Here is a 23,157-nt window from a genome sequence, read left to right as displayed (position 1 = left end):
CAATCATGGCTCACTGTAGCCTCAAACTCTTGGTCTCAAGCGATTCTCCCACCTCAACCTCCCAAGTAGGTAGGACCAGAGGTACATGCCTGCTTGCCTGGCTGCTTTTATTTTTTTGGTAGAAACAGGGTCTCACTATGTTTCCCCGGCTAATCTCGAACTCCTGGCCTCAAGCAAACCTCCCACCTCAGCCTCCCAGAGTGTTGGGATTGCAGGTGTACAGGCATGAGCCACCACACACGTCCGGTGCTCTTTAGATGGTTAAATCTTCTATAATAATTTTTCCGTCTGATATTAACTGGGCCATGGTTCCAAATATGCTCTTGAGCTTGAACCGAATAAACGAGGACAAATGACAAACGGCCACGGACTGATGACAGCCCAGGGAAAGAACGTCCAAGGGTGCGGGTGCAGGCAGATGGCACCGGGCAACTGCGAGCACCTGCGGGCTGCGGTCTCACACCTGCGCTCGGAACAGCTTGGGGCGCGGCCCCGATGGAGGATGGGCACCCACGCGCGCCCCTGGCCCTGTCCCCCGCCCCCGGCCACCCTTGGGGCACTCACCGCATGGTGTAGAGCAGGGTGCCGTCGTCCTCCAGCCGCAGCAGCTTGTTGGGCGTGGTCATGTTGTGCGCAATGGACTTCTTCCCATTGTGGAAGAACGTGTCGGGGGTCCAGATCTTGCTGGCGAGGAGGTTGTTGAGAGGGAGGCGCTGCATCGGGCCCTTAAACCGGAGTCTTTCGTCTTTCCAGCTTTGCCGGAAAAACACGTCTATGGTGTACTCCTAGTGCAAAGGAAAGCGCCAGGCGGTCAGCGCGCGGGGTCAGGTGGGAACCTGCAGCGCGGAGTTGGAACCGTGTGCCCAGCCACGCCCCGGGACCTACCATTTCCGTGTCGGACACCGGGCCGAAGCTGGTGACGTAGATGTCCGTCCTCACCTGTGTGATGCGCTCTGAAACACAGACACAGGTCCCTGGGCTGCACCGATTCATCGGGTGCACCTGCCACTCCCTCGTGCTCTCAGTCCACTGACCAGCGTCACCCTCTGCCACCGAGGGCTTTCGTGGGGCATTTGGTAAATGTGGAGGTCTTGACAATTACCAGATGAAACCAAGCTGCTCCCCACTATGCACCCTGACATGAAATTCCCACTGTACAGAAGGCAGCTTGGCTCCTCCTCCTCCTGCCCCCTGGGAGCAGTCCTGGAAAGCCCTGGGCTGAGGCCTCGCTGAGGGCCTTTGGGGTTTTGCAAACACCTGAACTCCCATTTCCTTCTCTGTAAACCTGGAACAATGATGCCAGCCTGGCAGCAAAGAGCCGTGCCGTCCCCATAGAGGGGCTTTGAAAAGGGTCAGGCAGTTCAGGGTGCGGGGAGTTGAACTTCCAATCAAAGCTGGAGGCTCTGGGTGGTCTCCGGGAAAGGACAGATGAGAACCTGCCCAGTGTGTCCCGAGACAGAAAGGAAGATCCATGTCACTTTATGCAGCGTTTTGAATTGTTATTATAGAAAGCCCTCTCATGGAAGACTGTGATTGCAAAGAAATTCAATGGAAATAGGTAAAGTGATACAAGTGGCTAATACTGTTTGGGGGGAAACCTGTGTGTTCCCTGGGCACTACCAGGGCCCTGTAAGTCCCTGTGGTCATGAGCAGGAAGAAATTCAAAGCACACCCCAGCGCACACCAAGTAACTTCCTGCCGCTCTGTGAGCTCGGAGTGTGGTGATCACCTGTCCTCATGGCGTGCACCTGTGTGTGGGCAGGTGTCTGACTGACGCTGTGTACTGTATGATGCAGGTGCCTGTGTGATGCTGTGTGTTATGCAGTGTGCCTGTGTGATGTGTGTGTTGTATGATGCAGGTATCTGTGTGATGTGTGTGTTGTATGATGCAGGTATCTGTGTGATGCTGTGTTTTGTATGATGCAGGTGTCTGTGTGATGCTGTGTGTTGTATGATGCAGATGTCTGTGTGATGCTGTGTTTTGTATGATGCAGGTGTCTGTGTGATGCTGTGTGTTGTATGATGCAGGTGTCTGTGTGATGCTGTGTGTTGTATGATGCAGGTGCCTGTGTGATGTGTGTGTTGTATGATGCAGTGTGTCTGTGTGATGCTGTGTGTTGTATGATGCAGGTATCTGTGTGATGCTGTGTGTTGTATGATGCAGGTATCTGTGTGATGCTGTGTTTTGTATGATGCAGGTGTCTGTGTGATGCTGTGTGTTGTATGATGCAGGTATCTGTGTGATGCTGTGTTTTGTATGATGCAGGTGTCTGTGTGATGCTGTGTTGTATGATGCAGGTGTCTGTGTGATGCTGTGTTTTGTATGATGCAGGTGTCTGTGTAATGCTGTGTGTTGTATGATGCAGGTGTCTGTGTGATGTGTGTGTTGTATGATGCAGGTGTCTGTGTGACGCTGTGTGTTGTATGATGCAGGTGTCTGTGTGATGCTGTGTTTTGTATGATGCAGGTGTCTGTGTGACGCTGTGTGTTGTATGATGCAGGTGTCTGTGTGATGCTGTGTGTTGTATGATGCAGGTGTCTGTGTGATGTGTGTGTTATATGATGCAGGTGTCTGTGTGCTGTGTACTGCATGATGCAGGTGTCTGTGTGATGCTGTGTTTTGTATGATGCAGGTGTCTGTGTGATGCTGTGTGTTGTATGATGCAGGTGTCTGTGTGATGCTGTGTGTTGTATGATGCAGGTGTCTGTGTGATGTGTGTGTTATATGATGCAGGTGTCTGTGTGCTGTGTACTGCATGATGCAGGTGTCTGTGTGATGCTGTGTGTTGTATGATGCAGGTGTCTGTGTGCTATGTATGTTGTATGATGCAGTGTGTCTGTGTGATGCTGTGTCTTGTATGTTGCAGGTGTCTGAGTGATGTCTGTATTGCATGATGCAGGTGTCTGTGTGATGCTGTGTGTTGTATGATGCAGTGTGCCTATCTCCTCACTGAGATGCCAGCCCCAGCAGCGTGGCCCGGCAGGCTCTCTGTGGTATCCTCCGTCTCTGCAGGACTGGCAGGCAGGGAGGATGAGAGAATGCGACAAGCACTGATGGCAGTGTAGGGCTTCTCTAGATGCTTAGACCCTTCTGAGTGTGTCCAAGGGACTGGACTGCAGAGCACAGAGGCCTGGGAACATGATTCAGAGGGCAGAGGAAAAGACTGTCAACAGGCCTGTGCCCAAAAGTCAGAGTGGGAACTCATGCTTTAAGTGGATCTCCCGGTTAAAAATGAAAATACTGGTCAGGCATGGCAGCTCACACCTGTAATCCCAGCAGTTTGGGAGGCTGAGGTGGGCGGATTGCCTGTCATCAGGAGTTTGAGACCAGCCTGGCCAACATGGTGAAACCCCGTCTCTACTAAAAACACAAAAATTAGCCGGTCTTGGTGGCAGGAGCCTATAATCCCAGCTACCGGGGAGGCTGAGGCACGAGGATTGCTTAAACCCAGGAGGCAGACGCTGCAGTGAGCCCAGATCACACCATTGCACTTCAACCCTGGCAACAAGACCGAAACTCTGTCTCACAAAAAAAAAAAAAGAAAAAAAAGCAAATAATACAGAACTAAACTTTTTCCTCCAAGAATGTATTCACAGGAAAGTTTCCACCTCACCTCACCCAACAAGTTCAGACGCCACATCGAAACTGTACAGCGAAGGGCACTGCACATGCCTGGAAACTGCACACATTCTTAGCACAAAAATTAAGCTGTGACAGGTCAGCCCTACAAGCACAATCTGTATCAGTTTATTTTTACTGAATTCCATAAAGTCAAAGTAAATACTATGACTACGGCCATCATGAAGAATTAAATGTATAACCATATAACCCATAAGGATAGAAAGGATGACTGCCTTCCACAGTGGATTTCTGAAAAGAACTCGCATAGGTACAAGAGTATGAGGTTCATTTTATATTATTTCTTAACATAGGGTAATCTCAGCTTTGGTAACACCAAAAAGCTGGTTCCTTCTTACAATAACAGATTAGACATCACGATCAACTGGGAAGAGCGGATTTTGCAAAGGTGCTTTGGGGAGACCACTTCCCCCAGCTTCTTGTGTCTAGAAAATAACAAAGAATGCAGAACCCTTGGCAAGAGTCGAAAGCCATCAAACCAACAGCCTTGCAGGGAAGCTTTTAGGAATTGTTTGAATCGAGCAAATACAAGCTTGAGATGAGGCGCAGGCCATTTCTGGATCCTTTCCAGGCTCAGCCGAGGAGAGCACACTCACCTCCCAGGCTCGGCCGAGGGGGGCACACTCACCTCCCAGGCTCGGCCGAGGGGGGCACACTCACCTCCCAGGCTCGGCCGAGGGGGGCACACTCACCTCCCAGGCCGGGCCGAAGTCTGTTGTCATAGCCATCCAGGAGCCCATCCAAGATCCTGGTGAATATCGTGATGTTGTCATTGGTTTCATCTTTCACTGAACTGGTTGGCATCTGTGAAAAGCTTTTAAAAAGAGAAACGAGGAAGCATTAAAATGTATTATTTCTTACAAATTCTTCTCAAGCTACAGAAACCAGGGAGTCACGTGGAGGCTCATCTCCTGAGATGGGGACCTGAGAACACAGCTCCCACACTGCCTGGGGGATTGTCTGGCCGCGATACACCTCAGCTCTCGAACATCCGAGGATACTCTGCTCGGAGCTACTTACCCAAACAGCTAACCTGAGGTTCAAAGTCTACCATTCTGTGATTCTAAGGAGTTGGTTTATGTCAGTATGTTAGCCATGTTAACAACCAGTTAGCCACTGCGCATGGACTGGCAGAGTCTAATCCACTCACAGGGGATTTCAGAAGTTTGGTTTAAACACACAAAACTGAGTTCTCGTATTGCTAGAGTCACCTGCACTGGGCGCTGAGGTGTGGAGGAGACGCTGAAAAACTTTACTAGGTTGCTGTGCTCAAACCTCACTGCATCCTTAGTTGGGCTGGGAGCGTTTGTGCTGTGAAGAATATGCCAGGTTGGAGAGTGAGTGGCAGACATGACGGAGTCTGTGTCATCTCCGGGGTCCCGAACCCTTCAGTGATGCTCACTCACAGCAAATTGTGTGGGACCCAGTGTCACACAATAAACCCTCGAGAAGAGTGGGCTGAGCCTTAGGGAAGACACGAGAACATTTTTTGTTTGTTGAGAGAAGTGATCCAGGCTCCCAAAGCTTATGCACTATGAGCAGAATGAAACTAGAAACTGCCCTAGCAGATCTAGACAAACTGAGGACAGTGTCTAGGGGGACAGGGAGTCCACAGGCCCAGAAGACAGCACCACAGCTGAGGAGCACAGATCCCACCTCTGCTTTCTACAGCTGCTTTCAAATGTGCAAATAGCAATCAGTTTTTAATTACTGAGCAGTTGACTGCAAATTTGGCTTCAAGGGGACTTTCCAAACTGAAAGCTAGCTATGGCTCCCAAGCAGCAAGCACCCTGGGCACTTGGGAGAAGAACACGTGATTCCCAGTACGTCCCTGAAGCGCCTGGCTGTGGGACCCTAGCTCTGCTTAAAGCGCTTTCTCTCCCATCAAAGGGCTGAAATCAGAGCTGCGAGCCGCCAGCCCTGGAGAGATGCTGAGGTCAGAATCGAGGCCTGCCTGCTCTATCCTGTTCTTAAAAGTCTGTCATTTTCATTGATTGCATCTCACAGATCAATTCTTTGCTGGCCCTAAAGCTATTCCGTTGTGAATAGAACAAGAGAATAAAGAATAAAGTTCTTTTGATCTAATTTTCACATCACCATAAAAATGCATAGAGTTGAAGCTCTAACAAGCTAAAATTCATTCCTGCTAGTACGGAGCCCACAGAGGTATACCTTTTTTAACTCCATGATTTCGTATTTATAAACGTTAAATTCCCCTTTCTCTAACATCCATGACAGTTCACCCTTCGGAAGGACAAAGCGCTACGCCCAGCAGGCTCATACCAATGAACAGCCTTCTTCAAGGTTTTGGGGAAGCGGGTGGAAAAAGAAGGTTATATTTTGTACCTGCCCAGTGTGTAACTATTGGTCATACCAGATCTGCCTCATGATGCACTTCTCACGGACTTCATAACCGTCAACAAGTTTGCAATTCAATTTTAGGCCATGTCCAGGTGCTTAGGTTTTGGAAGGTCTTTGCTGTCTCTTTACCTTACAAACTGAGGTGAGAGCATGAGCGCTAGGAGAAAAAGCCCACCTTAACGTTTAACTTCAAGTTTTCTAAGCTACTCTGTCCTCTGCTGTGAAAGTGTTCCTAAGTCGGGTTTGACGGTAACAGCCTCGGCCATCACAAGGGCTTGACTTCACGACTGACCATCTGGAGACTGTGCAGCCAGTGATGCCTCTGTGAGCGTTGTTTTCTGTGGCTCTCTCCAGAAGCAGAGATAAAGACACACTGCTCGGCCAATTTCAGGGAAACAGCACCCCAGTGGGCTCCAAATCCACTCACAAATACCCTAATCATTTCCCACAGTGATGGAATAGAACGCTTTGCTCAAGAATTTCAAAGCTTGGATTCCACTTCTGGATCAAAACTGTTTTTGTTGGTTTCAGTATATCTTCACACATTTGCACATAATTATACTTTTCTTGGAGAAATTTCAGTGTCTGGCCTTTCCCGCCATAACTGCCTTTTGCATTTATCTGTAGACCTTTGTATGACAGAGGCCATAGCTGGGGATTTGCAGTGTTTTCTTTGTTGCATTAACTGAAGATTGCCAGTAGGAGGGAAGAAACAGATTCTTTTTTTTTTTTTTGAGACGGAGTTTCGCTCTTGATACCCAGGCTGGAGTGCAATGGCGCGATCTCGGCTCACCGCAACCTCCGCCTCCTGGGTTCAGGCAATTCTCCTGCCTCAGCCTCCTGAGTAGCTGGGATTACAGGCACGCGCCACCGTGCCCAGCTAATTTTTTGTATTAGTAGAGACGGGGTTTCACTATGTTGACCAGGATGGTCTCGATCTCTTGACCTCGTGATCCACCCGCCTCGGCCTCCCAAAGTGCTGGGATTACAGGCTTGAGCCACCGCGCCCGGCCAACAGATTCTTAAAAAGTTCCGAAGATGCCTATCAGGTGGGAGCACAGGGGTTTTTTGTTTTTTCCTGAACTGGAGGCCCTCCTCTCTCCATAGGCCCTCCTCAAAAATGTTTCATCTGCAGTGCATGGTTATGAAATACATCGCTTTCTCAGCCATGGAGAGAAAGCCCCATGCTGTATCATAGAAGGCAAATGCTGTTGTTTTCTCAGCCTCTGGTGTGTGAGTGCCTTCATAAAGGAGACTTTCACGGATGCCAAGGCTAGCGCCTCTATCAAGCTGCATGATCTTCAAGAACTGCTGCTAAGCTAAGGAGGAATTTCAGCTTGCTTTGTTCCATCTGGCTCACTGAAAGCACTTCAAAAACAAAGTAACAGAGAAACACAGGGCCACGCCTTTGGTGAGCAACAATGTGCAGTGTGATGGGCGAGTCCCTTCAAAAACAAAGTAACAGAGAAATACAGGGCCACGCCTTTGGTGAGCAACAATGTGCAGTGTGATGGGCGAGTCCCTTCAAAAACAAAGTAACAGAGAAATACAGGGCCACGCCTTTGGTGAGCAACAATGTGCAGTGTGATGGGCGAGTCCCGCAGGTGGAGACGCAGATGTCCTCATCACAAGGACGCTCACTCCATGTAGGGTCAGCAGGCAGCCTGGACTCCCCGACACTCCACTTCTGCTTTTCTCAACTGCACTGAGTACAGCGCAGGAGCTCTGCTCATCCTGGGGTCGACTGGAGGGCACGAGCGCTTCAGGGACAAGTAAAGCCTCCGCTCTTTGGGAAAGAGAATTTTTGGGAGCTGAGATTACATCCCTATTCCTGAAAAATAGTCTTAGACATAATAGAAATACTTGAAAATTTGGTGACTTACCCTTCAATTTTAGTCTAGGTTAATTTCACTGTGTTCTCTTAAAATAGGAATTATTTCTTTATATTTAATGGACATTCTCTACAAAACATGTCCCCCTTACGCCATGTTCTCAGTTCCATCATCTTCCTGATTTGGTATTTGAAAGGGTACAAGTTATGGCGTCAGTTCTGGAGAAGAAAAAACCTTCTCGGCAGTCATACCAGCACCGGTGCTGGTGAAGGCAGTGTGTGATGTGCTTCTTCGCGACGTTACCTTTTGTGCATGGATGACCATTTCTGACTTAGAATGAAATCGATAATGGCAACTGCAGACGTATTTTAATTGGAAATTACTTAGGGAGTTGAACCGGGTTGGTTTTAAGCTGCAGCTTATCTGTCTTCTTAAATTTTGTTCTTCCCCAGTATTTAATGACTTCTGAGAAACGTCTCTTCCATTTATTTGTCCGTTACTTTCAGGTCATTAAATGAGTACCTCTAAGTGGCACCATTATGCGACGTCTTCCTGAAATGCCCACCACCCATCTCTTGAGCACCATATTAGAAAAACAACAACAATGTAACAGAAAAACAAAACTATGATGGACACTGGCCGGACAGTGAGGGTCAATCCCAGGGTTCCAAATCAGAGCTTTCCCCTCTTACAGTGGAAAGCATGGACAGGCACCACATTGTTTTATGAGGCGCTGAGTCTGTGCCACGGAACATCAAACTGGAACCCTCCAATATTCCTCCGAAATCCTAAAATCCCCTGGTCCTCCCTGCAGCTCCGGAAATCATGCTCAAGTGTATTCCTCATTCTTCATGGAGGTTTCCATTCTTGCCCTTGACCCTGCTGCCCAACTCAGAATCCTGTTGCCCACAAGGCAAAACCCAAGCCCAGTGGCCCTACAGGCTGGAGGAGCCTCTACCACCCTGCCCTCCTTCCTAGACTCAGCCCCGTCCCTCCTCCCAGCCACACTGGAGGACCTGCATGGGTGATGACACAGTGATGTTCCATCCCGGTCCTCACACTCATTCTCCCCATCCCATTCCCTCGCCATCCGCATCAGCAAGCACATCTGCTCTAATACCACTGCTCCTTAAAAAAGCCTTTCATTTGCCCTAAACTGCCTTCCAGTCACTGCTCCATTCTTCGCCCCTCTTCTCATGAAAACTCACTGGGAGACCTGTCCATACGAGCAACCCCGCTGCCTGCCCTCCCTTCTCTTGCAACCACTCTACCAGGCCTTCACTGCCTGCAGCCCACAGAAGCGTCTCTTCTGGAAGCCAGGAGTGAACTCCACATGGACAAATCCAAAGATCAAGTCTCGGTTCTTGGCTCAGGTGACCTGTGGGCAATGTTCCTACAGTTCTTTCCACTTAGCCTCAGGGCATGGCTCTGTCTTTCCCTTCACTTGCCTTTTCCCTCCACTCTTGCTGCCGCCCTTACCTTCCTGCCTTCAGAACACAAGCATGCTCCAGGGAACAATCCACAGAACAACCCTTCCCTTTCTGTCTGTACCTAACCTCTGACTGTCTTATCTAATCCAGTGGCTTACATACCTCCCAATGTATGGAAACACCTCAGGTCCACACCTCCAGCCCAGTCCCTCTGTCTTTCAGACCCCTACATCCACGCAGAGACCTAGTGGTGTCTCTAGGGGCTTCCCACACCCACCACTGCACCTGTGGCCTTCCGTACCTGAACCTGCACCTGTGGCCTTCCGTACATGAACCTGCACCTGTAACCTTCCTTCCATACCTGAACCTGCACCTGTAACCTTCCTTCGTACCTGAACCTGCACCTGTGACCTTCCTTCTGTACCTGAACCTGCACCTGTGACGTTCCTTCCGTACCTGAACCTGCACCTGTGACGTTCCTTCCGTACCTGAACCTGCACCTGTGGCCTTCCGTACCTGAATCTGCACCTGTGGCCTTCCGTACCTGAACCTGCACCTGTGACCTTCCTACCATACCTGAACCTGCACCTGTGACCTTCCTTCCGTACCTGAACCTGCACCTGTGGCCTTCCTTCCGTACCTGAATCTACACCTGTGGCCTTCCTTCTGTACCTGCACCTGCACCTGTGGCCTTCCATACCTGAACCTGCACCTGTGACCTTCCTTCCGTACCTGAACCTACACCTGTGGCCTTCCATACCTGTACCTGCACCTGTGACCTTCCACACCTGAACCTGCACCCATGGCCTTCCGTACCTGAACCTGCATTGTGGCCTTCCGTACCTGAACCTGCACCTGTGACCTTCCTTCCGTACCTGAACCTACACCTGTGGCCTTCCGTACCTGCACCTGCACCTGTGACCTTCCATACCTGAACCTGCACCTGTGGCCTTCCATACCTGAACCTGCACCTATGACCTTCCTTCTGTACCTGAACCTGCACCTGTAACCTTCCTTCCATAGCTGAACCTGCACCTGTGACCTTCCTTCCGTACCTGCACCTGCACCTGTGGCCTTCCGTACCTGCACCTGCACCTGTGGCCTTCCGTACCTGCACCTGCACCTGTGGCCTTCCATACCTGAACCTGCACCTGTGACCTTCCTTCCGTACCTGAACCTGCACCTATGACCTTCCTTCTGTACCTGAACCTGCACCTGTGACCTTCCTTCTATACCTGAACCTGCACCTGTGGCCTTCCGTACCTGAACCTGCACCTGTGGCCTTCTGTACCTGAACCTGCACCTGTGGCCTTCCGTACCTGAACCTGCACCTGTGACCTTCCTACCATACCTGAACCTGCACCTGTGACCTTCCTTCCGTACCTGAACCTGCACCTGTGGCCTTCCTTCCGTACCTGAATCTACACCTGTGGCCTTCCTTCTGTACCTGCACCTGCACCTGTGGCCTTCCATACCTGAACCTGCACCTGTGACCTTCCTTCCGTACCTGAACCTACACCTGTGGCCTTCCGTACCTGCACCTGCACCTGTGGCCTTCCACACCTGAACCTGCACCCGTGGCCTTCCGTACCTGAACCTGCATTGTGGCCTTCCGTACCTGAACCTGCACCTGTGACCTTGCTTCCGTACCTGAACCTACACCTGTGGCCTTCCGTACCTGCACCTGCACCTGTGACCTTCCGTACCTGAACCTGCACCTGTGGCCTTCCATACCTGAACCTGCACCTGTGGCCTTCCATACCTGAACCTGCACCTATGACCTTCCTTCTGTACCTGAACCTGCACCTGTGACCTTCCTTCCATAGCTGAACCTGCACCTGTGACCTTCCTTCCGTACCTGCACCTGCACCTGTGGCCTTCCGTACCTGCACCTGCACCTGTGGCCTTCCATACCTGAACCTGCACCTGTGACCTTCCTTCCGTATCTGAACCTGCACCTATGACCTTCCTTCTGTACCTGAACCTGCACCTGTGACCTTCCTTCCATAGCTGAACCTGCACCTGTGACCTTCCTTCCGTACCTGCACCTGCACCTGTGGCCTTCCGTACCTGCACCTGCACCTGTGGCCTTCCATACCTGAACCTGCACCTGTGACCTTCCTTCCGTATCTGAACCTGCACCTATGACCTTCCTTCTGTACCTGAACCTGCACCTGTGGCCTTCCGTACCTGAACCTGCACCTGTGACCTTCCTTCGGTACCTGAACCTACACCTGTGGCCTTCCGTACCTGCACCTGCACCTGTGGCCTTCCATACCTGAACCTGCACCTATGACCTTCCTTCTGTACCTGAACCTGCACCTGTAACCTTCCTTCCGTAGCTGAACCTGCACCTGTGACCTTCCTTCCGTACCTGAACCTGCACTTGTGGCCTTCCTTCTGTACCTGAACCTATACCTGTGGCCTTCCGTACCTGAACCTGCACCTGTGACCTTCCTTCTATACCTGAACCTGTACCTGTGACCTGCCTTCCGTACCTGCACCTGCGACCTTCCTGCCATACCTGAACCTGCACCTGTGACCTTCCTTCCGTACCTGAACCTGCACCTGTGACCTTCCTTCCGTACCTGAACCTGCACCTGTGACCGTCCTGCCATACCTGAACCTCTTCCCTACTGCCCTCTCCAGCTCAATGATAGGCAGGTGAACCTGTCGGGTTTTCTAGTCAAACACCTGGGGGTCCTCCCTGACTTCTCCCTTTCCTACATGCCCACATTAACCCATCAACTAACGCTGCTGGCCAAGACAGCCACTCCCCTGGGCCACCGCACTGTCCTCTTCACTGTCCCCACTGTGTCTTCGGTTAACTGCCTCTCATCTCACCCCAGATTCCATTCGATTCTTTCACTCTGCACCCAGAGTGAGCTTCAACGTGTAAGTCACATCACTGTCACATCTAAATTGGCTCATGTTTCAAACCTACTCAAAACCACTCAGTGGCCCTCACTGCCCTTTCAGACAAAAGCCAGCTGTCCTTCCTGATGCTACCCTGCATGGTCTAGAGCCCCTTCAGAATATGATCCCGACCCCAGCCCTTCCTCCCTCACGACGCTCCCTCTCAGTGTCCCTCTTCATCACGCCCGCCCCTTCGCTGTTCCTAACATGCCAAGCACGCACCTGCCACACAGCCTGGGATTCACCCGCCATCCCTCTTGCCAGTGCAGGTTTTTCTGCCAACAGCTTTGCTCACATCCTCACCTCCCTCGGATCTCTGCTCAAGCATCTCCTTCCAGCACATGCACTATCTCTTACTCTGAATTACTCTCCGTAGCAATCATCGTAACCTACTGACACTCATTCCGTGCACTCCAGAGTGCACCCTTCTGGAAGGCACACCCCACTCTGCCCCGCCCCCTCTGTGTACCTCAGCACCTGCAACAGTGCCTGGTGCATGGTGAGGGCACAGTCCACGCTGGTGTTGCTGCAGGGCAATGTCCCCTGTGAGGGAGACGCTGCAGATGTGGGCAAGGCAGTGACGTGCCGTGCTCAGGCTGAGGCCAGGCGCCATCTCACCCTCTGGGTCCAGTGAACCCCAGGAGTCTCCTGGTTACCTTAGCACTCTCTCCCGACACAGACCTGGGCTTGTGCAAGCATTTGGCATAGGTTGGCAACTGATCCTTCACACCAGCCTTGTGATCCTGGACCCACGATTAATCTGACTTTGAGATCAGAGACCGAGTCACAGGCAGGTTAAGTAACTCTTCTGACGTTACACAGAGAGGGTATGGACAGAGATCGAAGCCAGGCAGCTACACTGCCCTCTGTCAAAATGACACTTAATGTCATCCTAAATATTCACCAGCGGTCCTGAAACAGGAACCGAACTGACAGTGCAGTGATGGCCCAATTGTTTTTGTTAAAACTGAAAATAATTAACTGGTTCTGTGCTTCATTCACTGTCAGGTTGGCCTTTTGCTTTTAAAATAAGTTGTTAAATAAATAGAAATAAAATGGAGTTTTCAGAGAACTGCTAAAGCCTGTCCCACTGCTCGTCTGACTCTCACCAGCGAGGGATCCCTTCTCTACAGCACTCCAGTTCAGTCTATATTCTGTGCTGGAGCTTCTTTGGGCTGCAATAGACAGTGTTTGTATAGTGGCACCATGTGAGTTCTAGATTAGGACATTCTTTTGTTGCCCATAAATAGTCTCCCTGCCTTCTTTCCCTTTTCATGGCACCATAATAAAAATGAGGACCTTCCAGAGCAGGCTCTGTGGTGGAACATGCTAGCCCAGCCTGCATTCTCAGGGAGGCCCTGCCTTCACCACTTTCTGACGGTGAAACTTGCACATACTTCTCTAAGCTCTAACGCCTGAGCTTTTTTCTCCTGCAAATTAAGAATCTTCTGTAAATTAAACAGTGCATTTTTTAAAAAATGCATTCTGAATATTAAGGAGTTACGCTCATATACACGCTGATAATTACTGTTCCTGCCACCAGACTTCTCTGGTGAGATTTCTTACTTTTGCTTGTAGTACTTTCCTCTGACATTTCTTATTAATTAAAATGTGCATCAGTTGCAATTTGTACATTTCCTCTGAAATTTCTTATTAATTAAAATGTGCATCTGATGCAATTTGTACAAACACATCTGAACCTCTGTACAAATGTGAAAGCCCACGCGCTCCGACTCCTAGCCTGCTCAGTGCCTGCTGAACACGCTGAAAGCTTCCTATTTTATAAAGCAGATAACCGGGAAGTATTTTCTTTAGGGACCTTCAAAAAAAAATGCTGGACATTCCCCTGTAGCCCTGTTTAAGCCACCTGCATTTTTTTGCCACATGCCTTTCGGCTCTCTGGGGCCGCTGAAGCCTGTAGGTGCTGTCACTTGCGTTCCTGCTAACTCCTTCACTGGGCTTTCTGGGTGTTTTTTAGAATTGTTACCATGACTATTTGTCCTGGGCCTCATGAACCCACAGCTATGGTGCTGGAAAAATTTGTCATCTGGGGATTCACAAGAGAGAACTTTCCATTTAAAAAAACATCGTGAGTACCTGTGTGATTCAGAGAGAAGGTACTTTCTGTTCTACTTAAAAGAAGCAAACTGTCCTTGAGTGTGCGTATGAAATGGCCCTCTTCACAAAACCGACAGTCCACGCTGGCACACTTGTGTAGACAGATAAAGAAGACTGTATCTACTCATGTTCAAAAGCTACTTCTGCAAGAACCTACTTTTAATTGCCGATTATAAAATACTGTTTTCCAAAGTCTGTTTGAATTGTGGCTCCCAAGTAGTAAAATTGTTCAACACATTTTTTATCAATCAGTAAACCTCCAAAATATATTTAAGGCAATAAAAATCAATGGACTCAGACTATACCTTATTATTAAGCTGATAATCCTCAATTTTATCTCACAATTGTCACTGATCTATAAAGTCTGATAAAGTATGATTTTCTTAATGATAATACATTAATTCCAGTTTAAATTAAATATTATGTATTTTGACATTATATGGGTGCCAATACTGTTTCTGTGCTGGTTTTTCTATACTATGTACTTTTGTTTACTGGCCTTACTAAAATAAATATAATGCCTCAAATCATCCCAGTTCTTCAAATGTAAGACAACACAGGACTGACTGCCCAAAAAGAGCCTTATTCTGTTGCACACTTGACTCGGGCTCTGTTCCATAATTTAAAACTAACAAAGAATTAGAAAGGCTATTGAAAATGAGCTGCTGGTGACTCCGATCAAATTTAGAAGATGACCAGAAGGAGAACACACGTGTATTTTCAAAGCAATTTCACATCAATTATCCTACACAATCACCAAGAACACTGCACTTATCACATCTATAAATTTTCCAACTGCCAGTGCCACACACGCTTCACAAATGCTGCATCTCGGCTTGCTCCATGCACACAACCCTAAACTTTCTTCTTCCTTCTTCTCCCCTGCTGGATTCTCTGTAGCCCTCCCCACGCCCTGCCAGCTCTCGGGCCTCTCAGGAGTCAGCACTTCTCTTGTCCTAGAATCATGTTCAAATTAAACTCTTTGGTGCATCTCCTTTCCTCTTTCTTTTGAACCCAATCACATAAACTCTTTCTTGTCGGGGGGAAAAATAAACAAAGCTGACCCAGGCTCTTTTCCCCGCCAATCCCCAAGTACTGAAAACCCTCTCCACCCTTTCAGAATTAAGTTCCCTCTTGTCTAGACTGGTTTGCTGCAAACTGAGCGTGTTCAAGTCAGGGAGCCCAAGAAGTAACCGGGCAGTCACACAGGAAGCGCTGAGTACGGTCTCCGGCGCCCAAGATCATGCATCCATCCTCCTGCCTTCCCAGCTAAAAGACGGGCTAACGGTGCTCAGCTCATACGATAGCTCCTAGGATTCACCCAAAACACGTAACATAAAGACAGGTGCTCCACGTTGTGGTAGTTATGTTTTCAAGATTTAAAGTGAACTAAATATTAGGAAACTTCAATTGGGATTTGACACAATTATTCTTAAGTCCATTTAGCTAATATACAAGTGAGAGGAGCCTTCTATAGGAAGGGAAAGAAATAGGGCCTGATGCCTTTTATGACGTCTTTCATGACTGCTGACCTGCTGGCCAGAGTGTGTGAGCCTGGCTTCTCGCTTTGCTAGAAACCCCACTTCATCAAAAGCAACTGGGTGTGCAGGGTCAAGCGTGAAAAGTGCTCCAAGAACCCAATATAAAATTCCTCTTACAAAAATATCTTCTAATATAAATCATCTCAAATACCTAAGAAAACTCGTAAGTCAAATCTGTTCACTACAGGAAAATCTATAACAGCAAAATCATTCACTACGTAAACACCCCCAATGAGGGAAGAAGCTAACACAAGGCGCTCATGCCCTGTCATATATGCAGCTATTTAAAATAATACATTTTGATGAAATTGTGATCCGTATCAGACATGAAAAAAGCACAGCACTAAACCGCACAGCCCGATCCCAACTGTGTAAAAACATGCACAGAAGCAAGGGGAAGTCAGCGCACCAAATGGGAAGCATGGTTGTCTCTGGGTGGTGGAATTGAAGACATTCCTTTCACTATTGTTTTCTGTATCTCACATACTTTCTGCAGTTAGGAGGTACTGTTTTATGATGGACTATTGACCGTCTACATAGATTAAAAACTGCTCCAACAGTTAATTTTCTGGAGAGTTTGAGGGGTATTCTACCACTTACTCATTGTTAGTGTTCAGAAACTAAGATACCCCTCTATTTTGAAGATGATCTCAGAAAGCTACAGAACTAAATAAGAAAGCATAACTGCTTCTCGGGGCTAACCTCGTATACACATTACTTCCTATTTCAGACCTGAGTCTACCAGGGAGTGAAATCATTTCATGCTTAGTCAATGCAAATTCACAATACATTTGGCCAAGATGTTTTTTGTTTTGTTTTTGAGACAAAGTCTTGCTCTGTCGCCCAGGCTGGAATGCAGTGGCATAATCTCAGTTCATGGCAACCTCCACCTCCCAGGTTCAAGAGATTCTCCTGCCTCAGCCTCCCGAGTGGCTGAGATTACAGGCATACAAGCATGCGCCACCACTCCTGGCTAATTTTTGTACTTTTAGTAGACGCGGGGTTTCACCATGTTAGCCAGACTGATCTCGAACTCTTGACCACAGGCAATCCGCCTGCCCCAGCCTCCCACAGTGTTAGGATTACAGGCATGAGCCACTGCGCCTGGCCTGGCCAAGGTATTTTAAAGAAATATGCCAACCCTGACATATTTCTCACCTCCAAAATGCTACCAAATATATGTGGTATATCAAACAAACCAACTACCTAATGCATTAGCTGGCAAATTCGATTCTGTGTGATTTCACTATGTGCAGACATTTCATTCAGAAGAACATTGTGAACATGCTAGTTTATAGGCTTTGACAGCTGCAGAGAACTTGTAAAGGAAAACCTTCATTTAACAGATAAAAAAATCCCAAGGCATGGGAAAGGAGGTGTCCACTCAAGATAAGCAGCAATGCTCTTTCCCAAGGGAATACTTAGAAAGACTCAAAGGCCTGAGACCTGCGGCACGCCTGTTCCTATCGGTGTGGTTAGAGTGCACAGGCTGCCTGGCTTCTGTTGGTGAGGGCCAGGCATCTTTCTTGGCTCAGCTCTGCTGGACAGAGTCCCAGCTGATGGCTCAGGCTAGCTCCTGCGTGGACTAGACTACAGTCCCAGTACTGTCTTCTACCAGCCACTGCACCTCAGCCAGCCCCCAACACCCACCCCTTCCTCTGCCCAGATCTAGAAGGGTCAGAAGAGCAGATCATGGACAGAGGACACACAGAAAATGTCTTGGCCCTAGGGATGTCCTTCTCTTCCCCAGATGGAAAGGCTGTCTCCAGGCTATTGCAAAGCCACTGTGTATTCTCCATCCGGTGATGGTTAACATAAGTGCGGATAGGCTGTGAAACCTCTGGACCCCATTCTTGCAGCACTAACGCTTGGCAACTTTCATCCTGACATTTAATTTCTTAATTATATGCCATCAACGTCAAGTTACAATCCTTTTGATTAACCAGAACAATTCTGGGGCAGGGGTCAGAACAGGAAAAGCAGCCTCCTAAGAACATTCACCAGGATGTCGGTTATCACTAGTTTCATGAAAAAAAAAAAAAAAAAAAGGTGAGAGTTGGTAAATGGATACTAAAGGCCAAAATGAAAGCGGAGTAAATGGAAATGATAATGCCAGAACCTCAGGGGTGTCTTTCAGATCTTCAGGCACCTGTGGTTTACAATGTCTGCACCTGTGCTCAGATGGTCACAGTTCCAGGGCCTTGGCTCAGGCCAGGACCACTGTGAGTCGTTTTCAATGCCAAGTAGCAGGGGCCTGGCTTTCAAGGCAACTTCGATTGCATAATGGAACTGCGGAGGGCCAATTGAAATGTTGGCACTGCCTTGTCTAACAAGCAGTGACTGTCCTTCATGCACGTGAACTCCTGAATCTTGTTTTAACCCGAGTAGGAGGAAGCACGGTTGACTCGGATATCATCTTCAGTTTCCATTTCTGAAAACATAATGTGCCTTTTTTCTCTGACTCACTTCAGAGACCCCACGCGGGAGCAGCCCTGCTCAGGAAGAAAGCGTGGGTCAGGGTAAGGACTCCATTTATTTACAACAAGTGAAGGGCGTGGGGCTGCAAAGGTGGCCGGCGAGGGCTTGCTCAACGGATGTGCTGCTCCCGTAAGGTGTCTGAAAAGCACCAGTGTCCCTAACATCGTAAAATAAAAGCACAGATGGTAACTTACCCAAAGTGACTGGATAAGTTCATGGAAATACAAAAGAGAAGGAGGTTTTTGATCATGATAAAACTAGAGAACATTCCATTGTCCATTCCCAATAAGAATAGTAGTTGAAGCAGGTGAATATGGAGGAATAACTCTTCCCTTCTCCAGTTTGATCTTGAAGCTGAAAAGCACACAAAGCAGGGAAGCACGTGAACATCAATGCTGTTGTGCCAGAGTTCCTGGAATCAAATCACACTGCTATCACAACAATTTACAAAGAAAGGAGCCCGGCTGTCCTTCCCCAGCACAGCAGCACACCAGGTATTTTCCACCAGCCTCACTGGGCAGTACGTTGGAGCATAAAAGTAAGTATCAAGAGGCTTATTTTTACTTCTACTCAAGGTGCAGAATCATCCTAATTTATTGTTTTCTATGTCTCAAATACTGTTTTGTTTTTTAGTATGTTACCAAATAAACGATTAGTCCAATTTTTAAAATTAGCGCATTACTTATCTGAGCAACTGTATTTTGTATCTGTCAAATCCACAAGTGTAATAATTTTACCTTTCTGAAATATCTGCCACGCGTTCAAAGCCAGCAAGGTACTCCTCGCTCTGCAAGGCACTGAGAAAGTATGAGGAAAGAAGTAGGAAAAAGCACATTTAAGAAACAGGTTTTCTGCAGGATCATGATAGTATAACGACCCCCTATGACAAGAGAGTGTGGCTACTTTGCCGGCATTGGGTCCCCGAGACTACACAACTTAACCACTGCCTCTGTGCGAGTCTCTCGGCTCCATGCTGCACCCTCATCAATGCATTTGAGATCCAGGCAGACACTGTCCCTGGGCTCGGCGACCAACCTTAGTGAAAACATACATTTCTCAATATGCGCATAACGCAAATAGGTGCTCTCAGCATCCGAACAGAATGCTTCAGGAAAGAAGCATTTTCCCAAGAAGCCCCCCCACTCCCATCCCCCGCAAACTCTGGAATCGGGAGACACAACAGGTACTTCCACCTCGGAAGCGAACGCCCTCGGCGACTCCTGCCAAGAAGGGCAGGGTCCATGCGGTGGTCGCCTGGGCACGTCCTGGGGCTCGTCGCGGGACCCGGGCCAGAGCCAGGCGGCGAGGCGAGCACGCGGCGCTGCATGCGGGAAACCCGGGCGGCGCCTCCCGCCGCCCCTCAGCCCCGAGCCAGGGCCCCCCAGGAGAGGCTGCGCTCCCGCGACCCCCCGACTCCCACCGGGGCTCGCCAGGGCCGGCGCGCCAGGGCAGGTGGGCGCGGGGGCTGCACTGCGGAGCCGCAGCCTGGGCTGCCCCGGCAGCCGCGGTCTCCACCCGCCCGGTCCGCAGCGGCGCGCAGAGGGTCTCCCGCTCCGGGCCCTCCCCGGCTCGCTCCCGGCTCTCGCAGACCTTCCCGGTTCCCGCCCCGGGTCGCCGCCGAGCGCTCCGCTGGGCAGCGCCTTCCTCCTGGGCTGGGAACGCGCGGTGCAGCGGCGGCTCCGAGTCCCCTGGCCTCGAGCAGCCCGCGCGACACGCGCGCGACACCCCCGCGGGGTCCGAGTCCACCCTGCGAGCAGCGACGAGACGCCGCGCGCCTCAGAGCCCCGGAGCTGACGCGGGCCTTGCAGGGGGGCGACCTCGCCCCTCCGGCTCCCGAGACGGCGGCCGCGGGTGTCCCCCGCCCCCCAACCTGCGCTGCGCCCCGGTGCCCCGTCTCGCAGGGCTGAGCCGCCTGGACCCTGCGCCTCCCGCGCCCGCTTCAGCCCCGCAGTCGCCGGGGGAAAGTTTGCGCCCCGGCCTGGCCCCGCACCGCCCCTCCCCTCCCCGGCCACGCAGCCCGCCGTGCGGGCGCCCCGAGGAGAGGGTGCGAGCCGGGCCGGGGCCGCCAGTCCTCTCCCCGCCGGGTCCTCCTACCCCGCGGCCCCGGCCCCGGAGGAGCCGTCGGTGAGAGCGCATCCTCCGCCGCCGCCGCCGCCCGCTCTCGCCAGGCCGGTGCGGCGTCACCGCCCCATGCTGCCCGCGCGAACTTCCCCGGCGTCCCGCGCTCCCGCCGCCGCCCTGCAGCTCCGCTCCCGCCGCGCCCGGGGCCGCGCGCCGCCCGCCGCAGAGCCCCCAGCGCCCGGCGCACCGGCGCCCGCTCTCACCTCGCCCGAGCGCCACATGTCGTCTCCGGCTGGAGACCGGCCCTCTGCGGAGGCTCCGGTAGAGGCCGCCAGACGCTCAGCAAACGAGTCCCGGCTCGGCGGAGGGGGAGGGGAGGGCGCAAGGCGCGCGGCTCGGCCTGCGCGGGGAGAGGCCCTGCGCGTCCGAAGTTTCCTCAGAGCGCCGGCAGCATCTCCGGCGCCGCCCGCAGTGACCGCCGCCCCTTCTGGGGCAGGGCTGGGAGGGCGGTGTCAGCCCCGCTTGGCACCGGCCGGGGCTCCCAGAGCTCTGCTCCCTGGCTCCGGCCCCGCGCCTCCCTGTCCCGGCCTGGGTCCTCCCCGAGCTCCATGGCACCCCTGCGCGCGCGTCTCCCCGGGCGCTTCTGAGAGAAACTGGCTCGTGCAGACCCTCTCGTCCCACTCGGACAGGAGCGCAGGAGCCAGGGTCACCGTGGACTCGGTCAGAGCGAAGTCCCTGCCCAACGCGCTGTCCGTCTGGGGCTTTTCTCGAGTTCCATTTCCTGGCCGCGGGGAAGGAAGGGCCAGGAGGCCTGGGGCTGCAGGTCGGAGAGCGCGCCTGGGGCGACGGGCCGGGACCTCCCCAGCGGGGAGGCTTCTGAGCCTCAGCAGTCACGCGCGTGGGGTCTCACTAAGGTCCTGAGGCCGGTGTCCCGTCCGTCCGGGCGCTGCAGTTCTGGGAGCGGAGGGTGGCATTCAGGACAGCCGCGCGGCACCAGGGTCCCTTCAGACAACGCGAGCAAGGTGAGGCCAAAGCGCCACAGCCCGTCGTCTCGGGCTGCAGGGCCTGGTTTCCTCTGGAGGTGGGGGGCTCTCGACTGTAACGCCCAGTGGAAAACGTTTCAGACTTAAAGGAAAGCCACCCAGAACATGATGGGCAGGTTTATTTACACCACTGTCCCGTGCCTTTTGTGAAACTGCATTGTTCATAGTCTCTCTTCACAGGATGATTGTAAAAAGAAGGCAAATTCCTAACTCTCCTCCAGGAAAGATCCTTGGCCTTCCAGTGTAGGAAGCCTCTTTTCCAATTATATCTAATACAGTGTGTTCCAAATCTAAGTTACCTACTAGGATTTCTGCACATTCCCGAAATGCTGAAAATTTCTGCAAAAGAAAAATGGTAAATCTATTCCAGGAACAGGACACAAATATACATAAATGTGCAAATATACAGGAAGTGTTACTCTGAATATGCATTTAGCCACACTATTAAGTAACTGTTTCCAGTGGTTCTTCACAAAATGTAAATGAAACGAGACGCTCATTTGAAAGAATTTTCTAATTCTAAAATAGAGCGTTGAACACATGCATTTCTTCATTTTCTGATTTCTCAATAAGATGTACCACTAAGGTGAAATTCCTTGGCAGTCATTAAATTTTTAAAAGTTAGCAACATGCTTTTACGATCTTTTTAATATAATTTTCACCTATTAGGTGTTGGAGTTCTAGACTTAGAAATACCAGTGACAAATGCTCTTCTCTCGGGATTAAACAACGTAAGGCAAATCAGAGAGTTGGAAGAATTGGGTAATTTAAAACTTCACAGCTTTTCCCACAAAGTCATTCAGTGTATGTCTGCAAAAAAAAAAATATGTAAACAAGGGATGACTTTTGTGTTAGTGAGGATTATAAACATTAATTCTTAATAATGAAAGACGTCAGCTGTAAGTGAATATGTTCTTTTGATGGATTGTGTTTAAAACTTCCATGTTTTCTTGGCACACTTGCTATCAGTTTTATGTCCACACAACACATATTACTGAATATATAAAAATGATCTTAAGCTAGAGTCATTCTTTAACATTGTATTTAAGCATGTTGCTTAAATTCTTTTCTCCTCCCTGTGATGAAATGGTATGCCACTCTCTCTCCTCCTAGTGTTTATGTAACATAGCCTCACTGCCCTGAGGGGACAGTGACATGTAAGACCTATCAGGATCTTACAGAAACTCACATTGCTAGCAGAGTACTTATTACCATTTCAATGATTTTTGTTTTGCTGTGGAATTCTGTATTTGTGCTGAGAAATAGTAGGCTATCCCTTGAATTCCCATTTGTTCCATGAGCATTTTCTCTTTATTGAATGTAATAAAGCAAAGTCGTGATCTTTGTGGAAGACAGTAGAGGGCACCCTAGTTCCACACAACCTCGGTCTTGGACCAGTCTTGGTAAGAATTTCATTTCCAGCGTGAGAGCCTAAAATAGCTGAAGGTGGGGAAGCTGGGCCATGAGTAGACCACGTGCCCGAAGAGCACCCACCCTGTACCCCAGTCAGGGGCAGGGACTGAGACAGTGGCTGTGTTTGCGTGGGTGGGTGGGGTAGATGTGGCCGAGACATGAATACAGTGCTATCGTATAAGTGAAAGCATGTTTTATTTATCTTTCTGTGCTTGGCTTATTTCGCCAAGCATGTTCTCCAGGTTCATCCGTGTGATCAAGAATGGCAGGATTTCCTTCTTTGTTAGGACTAAATATTCTGCTGTATATGTATGTATGTGTATA

At 50.2% G+C, this 23,157-nt stretch overlaps 1 protein-coding gene across 2 annotated transcripts in view; it reads right to left on the bottom strand.

The window, feature by feature from the left end:
• GABRA5 (gamma-aminobutyric acid type A receptor subunit alpha5) overlaps window positions 1-21,022 on the bottom strand; it is a 71,607-nt gene extending 50,585 nt beyond the window's left edge. The window contains exons 1-6 of one of the 2 annotated variants that reach the window (XM_021674564.2): window positions 20,411-21,022; window positions 19,054-19,113; window positions 18,511-18,670; window positions 4,333-4,454; window positions 886-953; window positions 565-785 (exon numbers count right to left, since the gene is read on the bottom strand). In XM_021674564.2, the coding sequence (XP_021530239.1) occupies window positions 565-785; window positions 886-953; window positions 4,333-4,454; window positions 18,511-18,596 (497 nt within the window). In that variant the 5' untranslated portion in view covers window positions 18,597-18,670; window positions 19,054-19,113; window positions 20,411-21,022. The remainder of the gene's footprint in view (window positions 1-564; window positions 786-885; window positions 954-4,332; window positions 4,455-18,510; window positions 18,671-19,053; window positions 19,114-20,410) is intronic. The other variant, XM_012460366.3, reaches the window with a different exon arrangement.
• Between the last annotated feature and the right edge of the window lie 2,135 nt (window positions 21,023-23,157).

The sequence above is a fragment of the Aotus nancymaae genome, unplaced genomic scaffold (genome assembly GCF_030222135.1).
Source record: "Aotus nancymaae isolate 86718 unplaced genomic scaffold, 86718_ANA_hifiasm-v0.15.2.pri h1tg000075l, whole genome shotgun sequence".
Taxonomy (NCBI): Eukaryota; Metazoa; Chordata; class Mammalia; order Primates; family Aotidae; genus Aotus; species Aotus nancymaae.
This window is presented reverse-complemented; position numbering and strand designations above follow the sequence as displayed.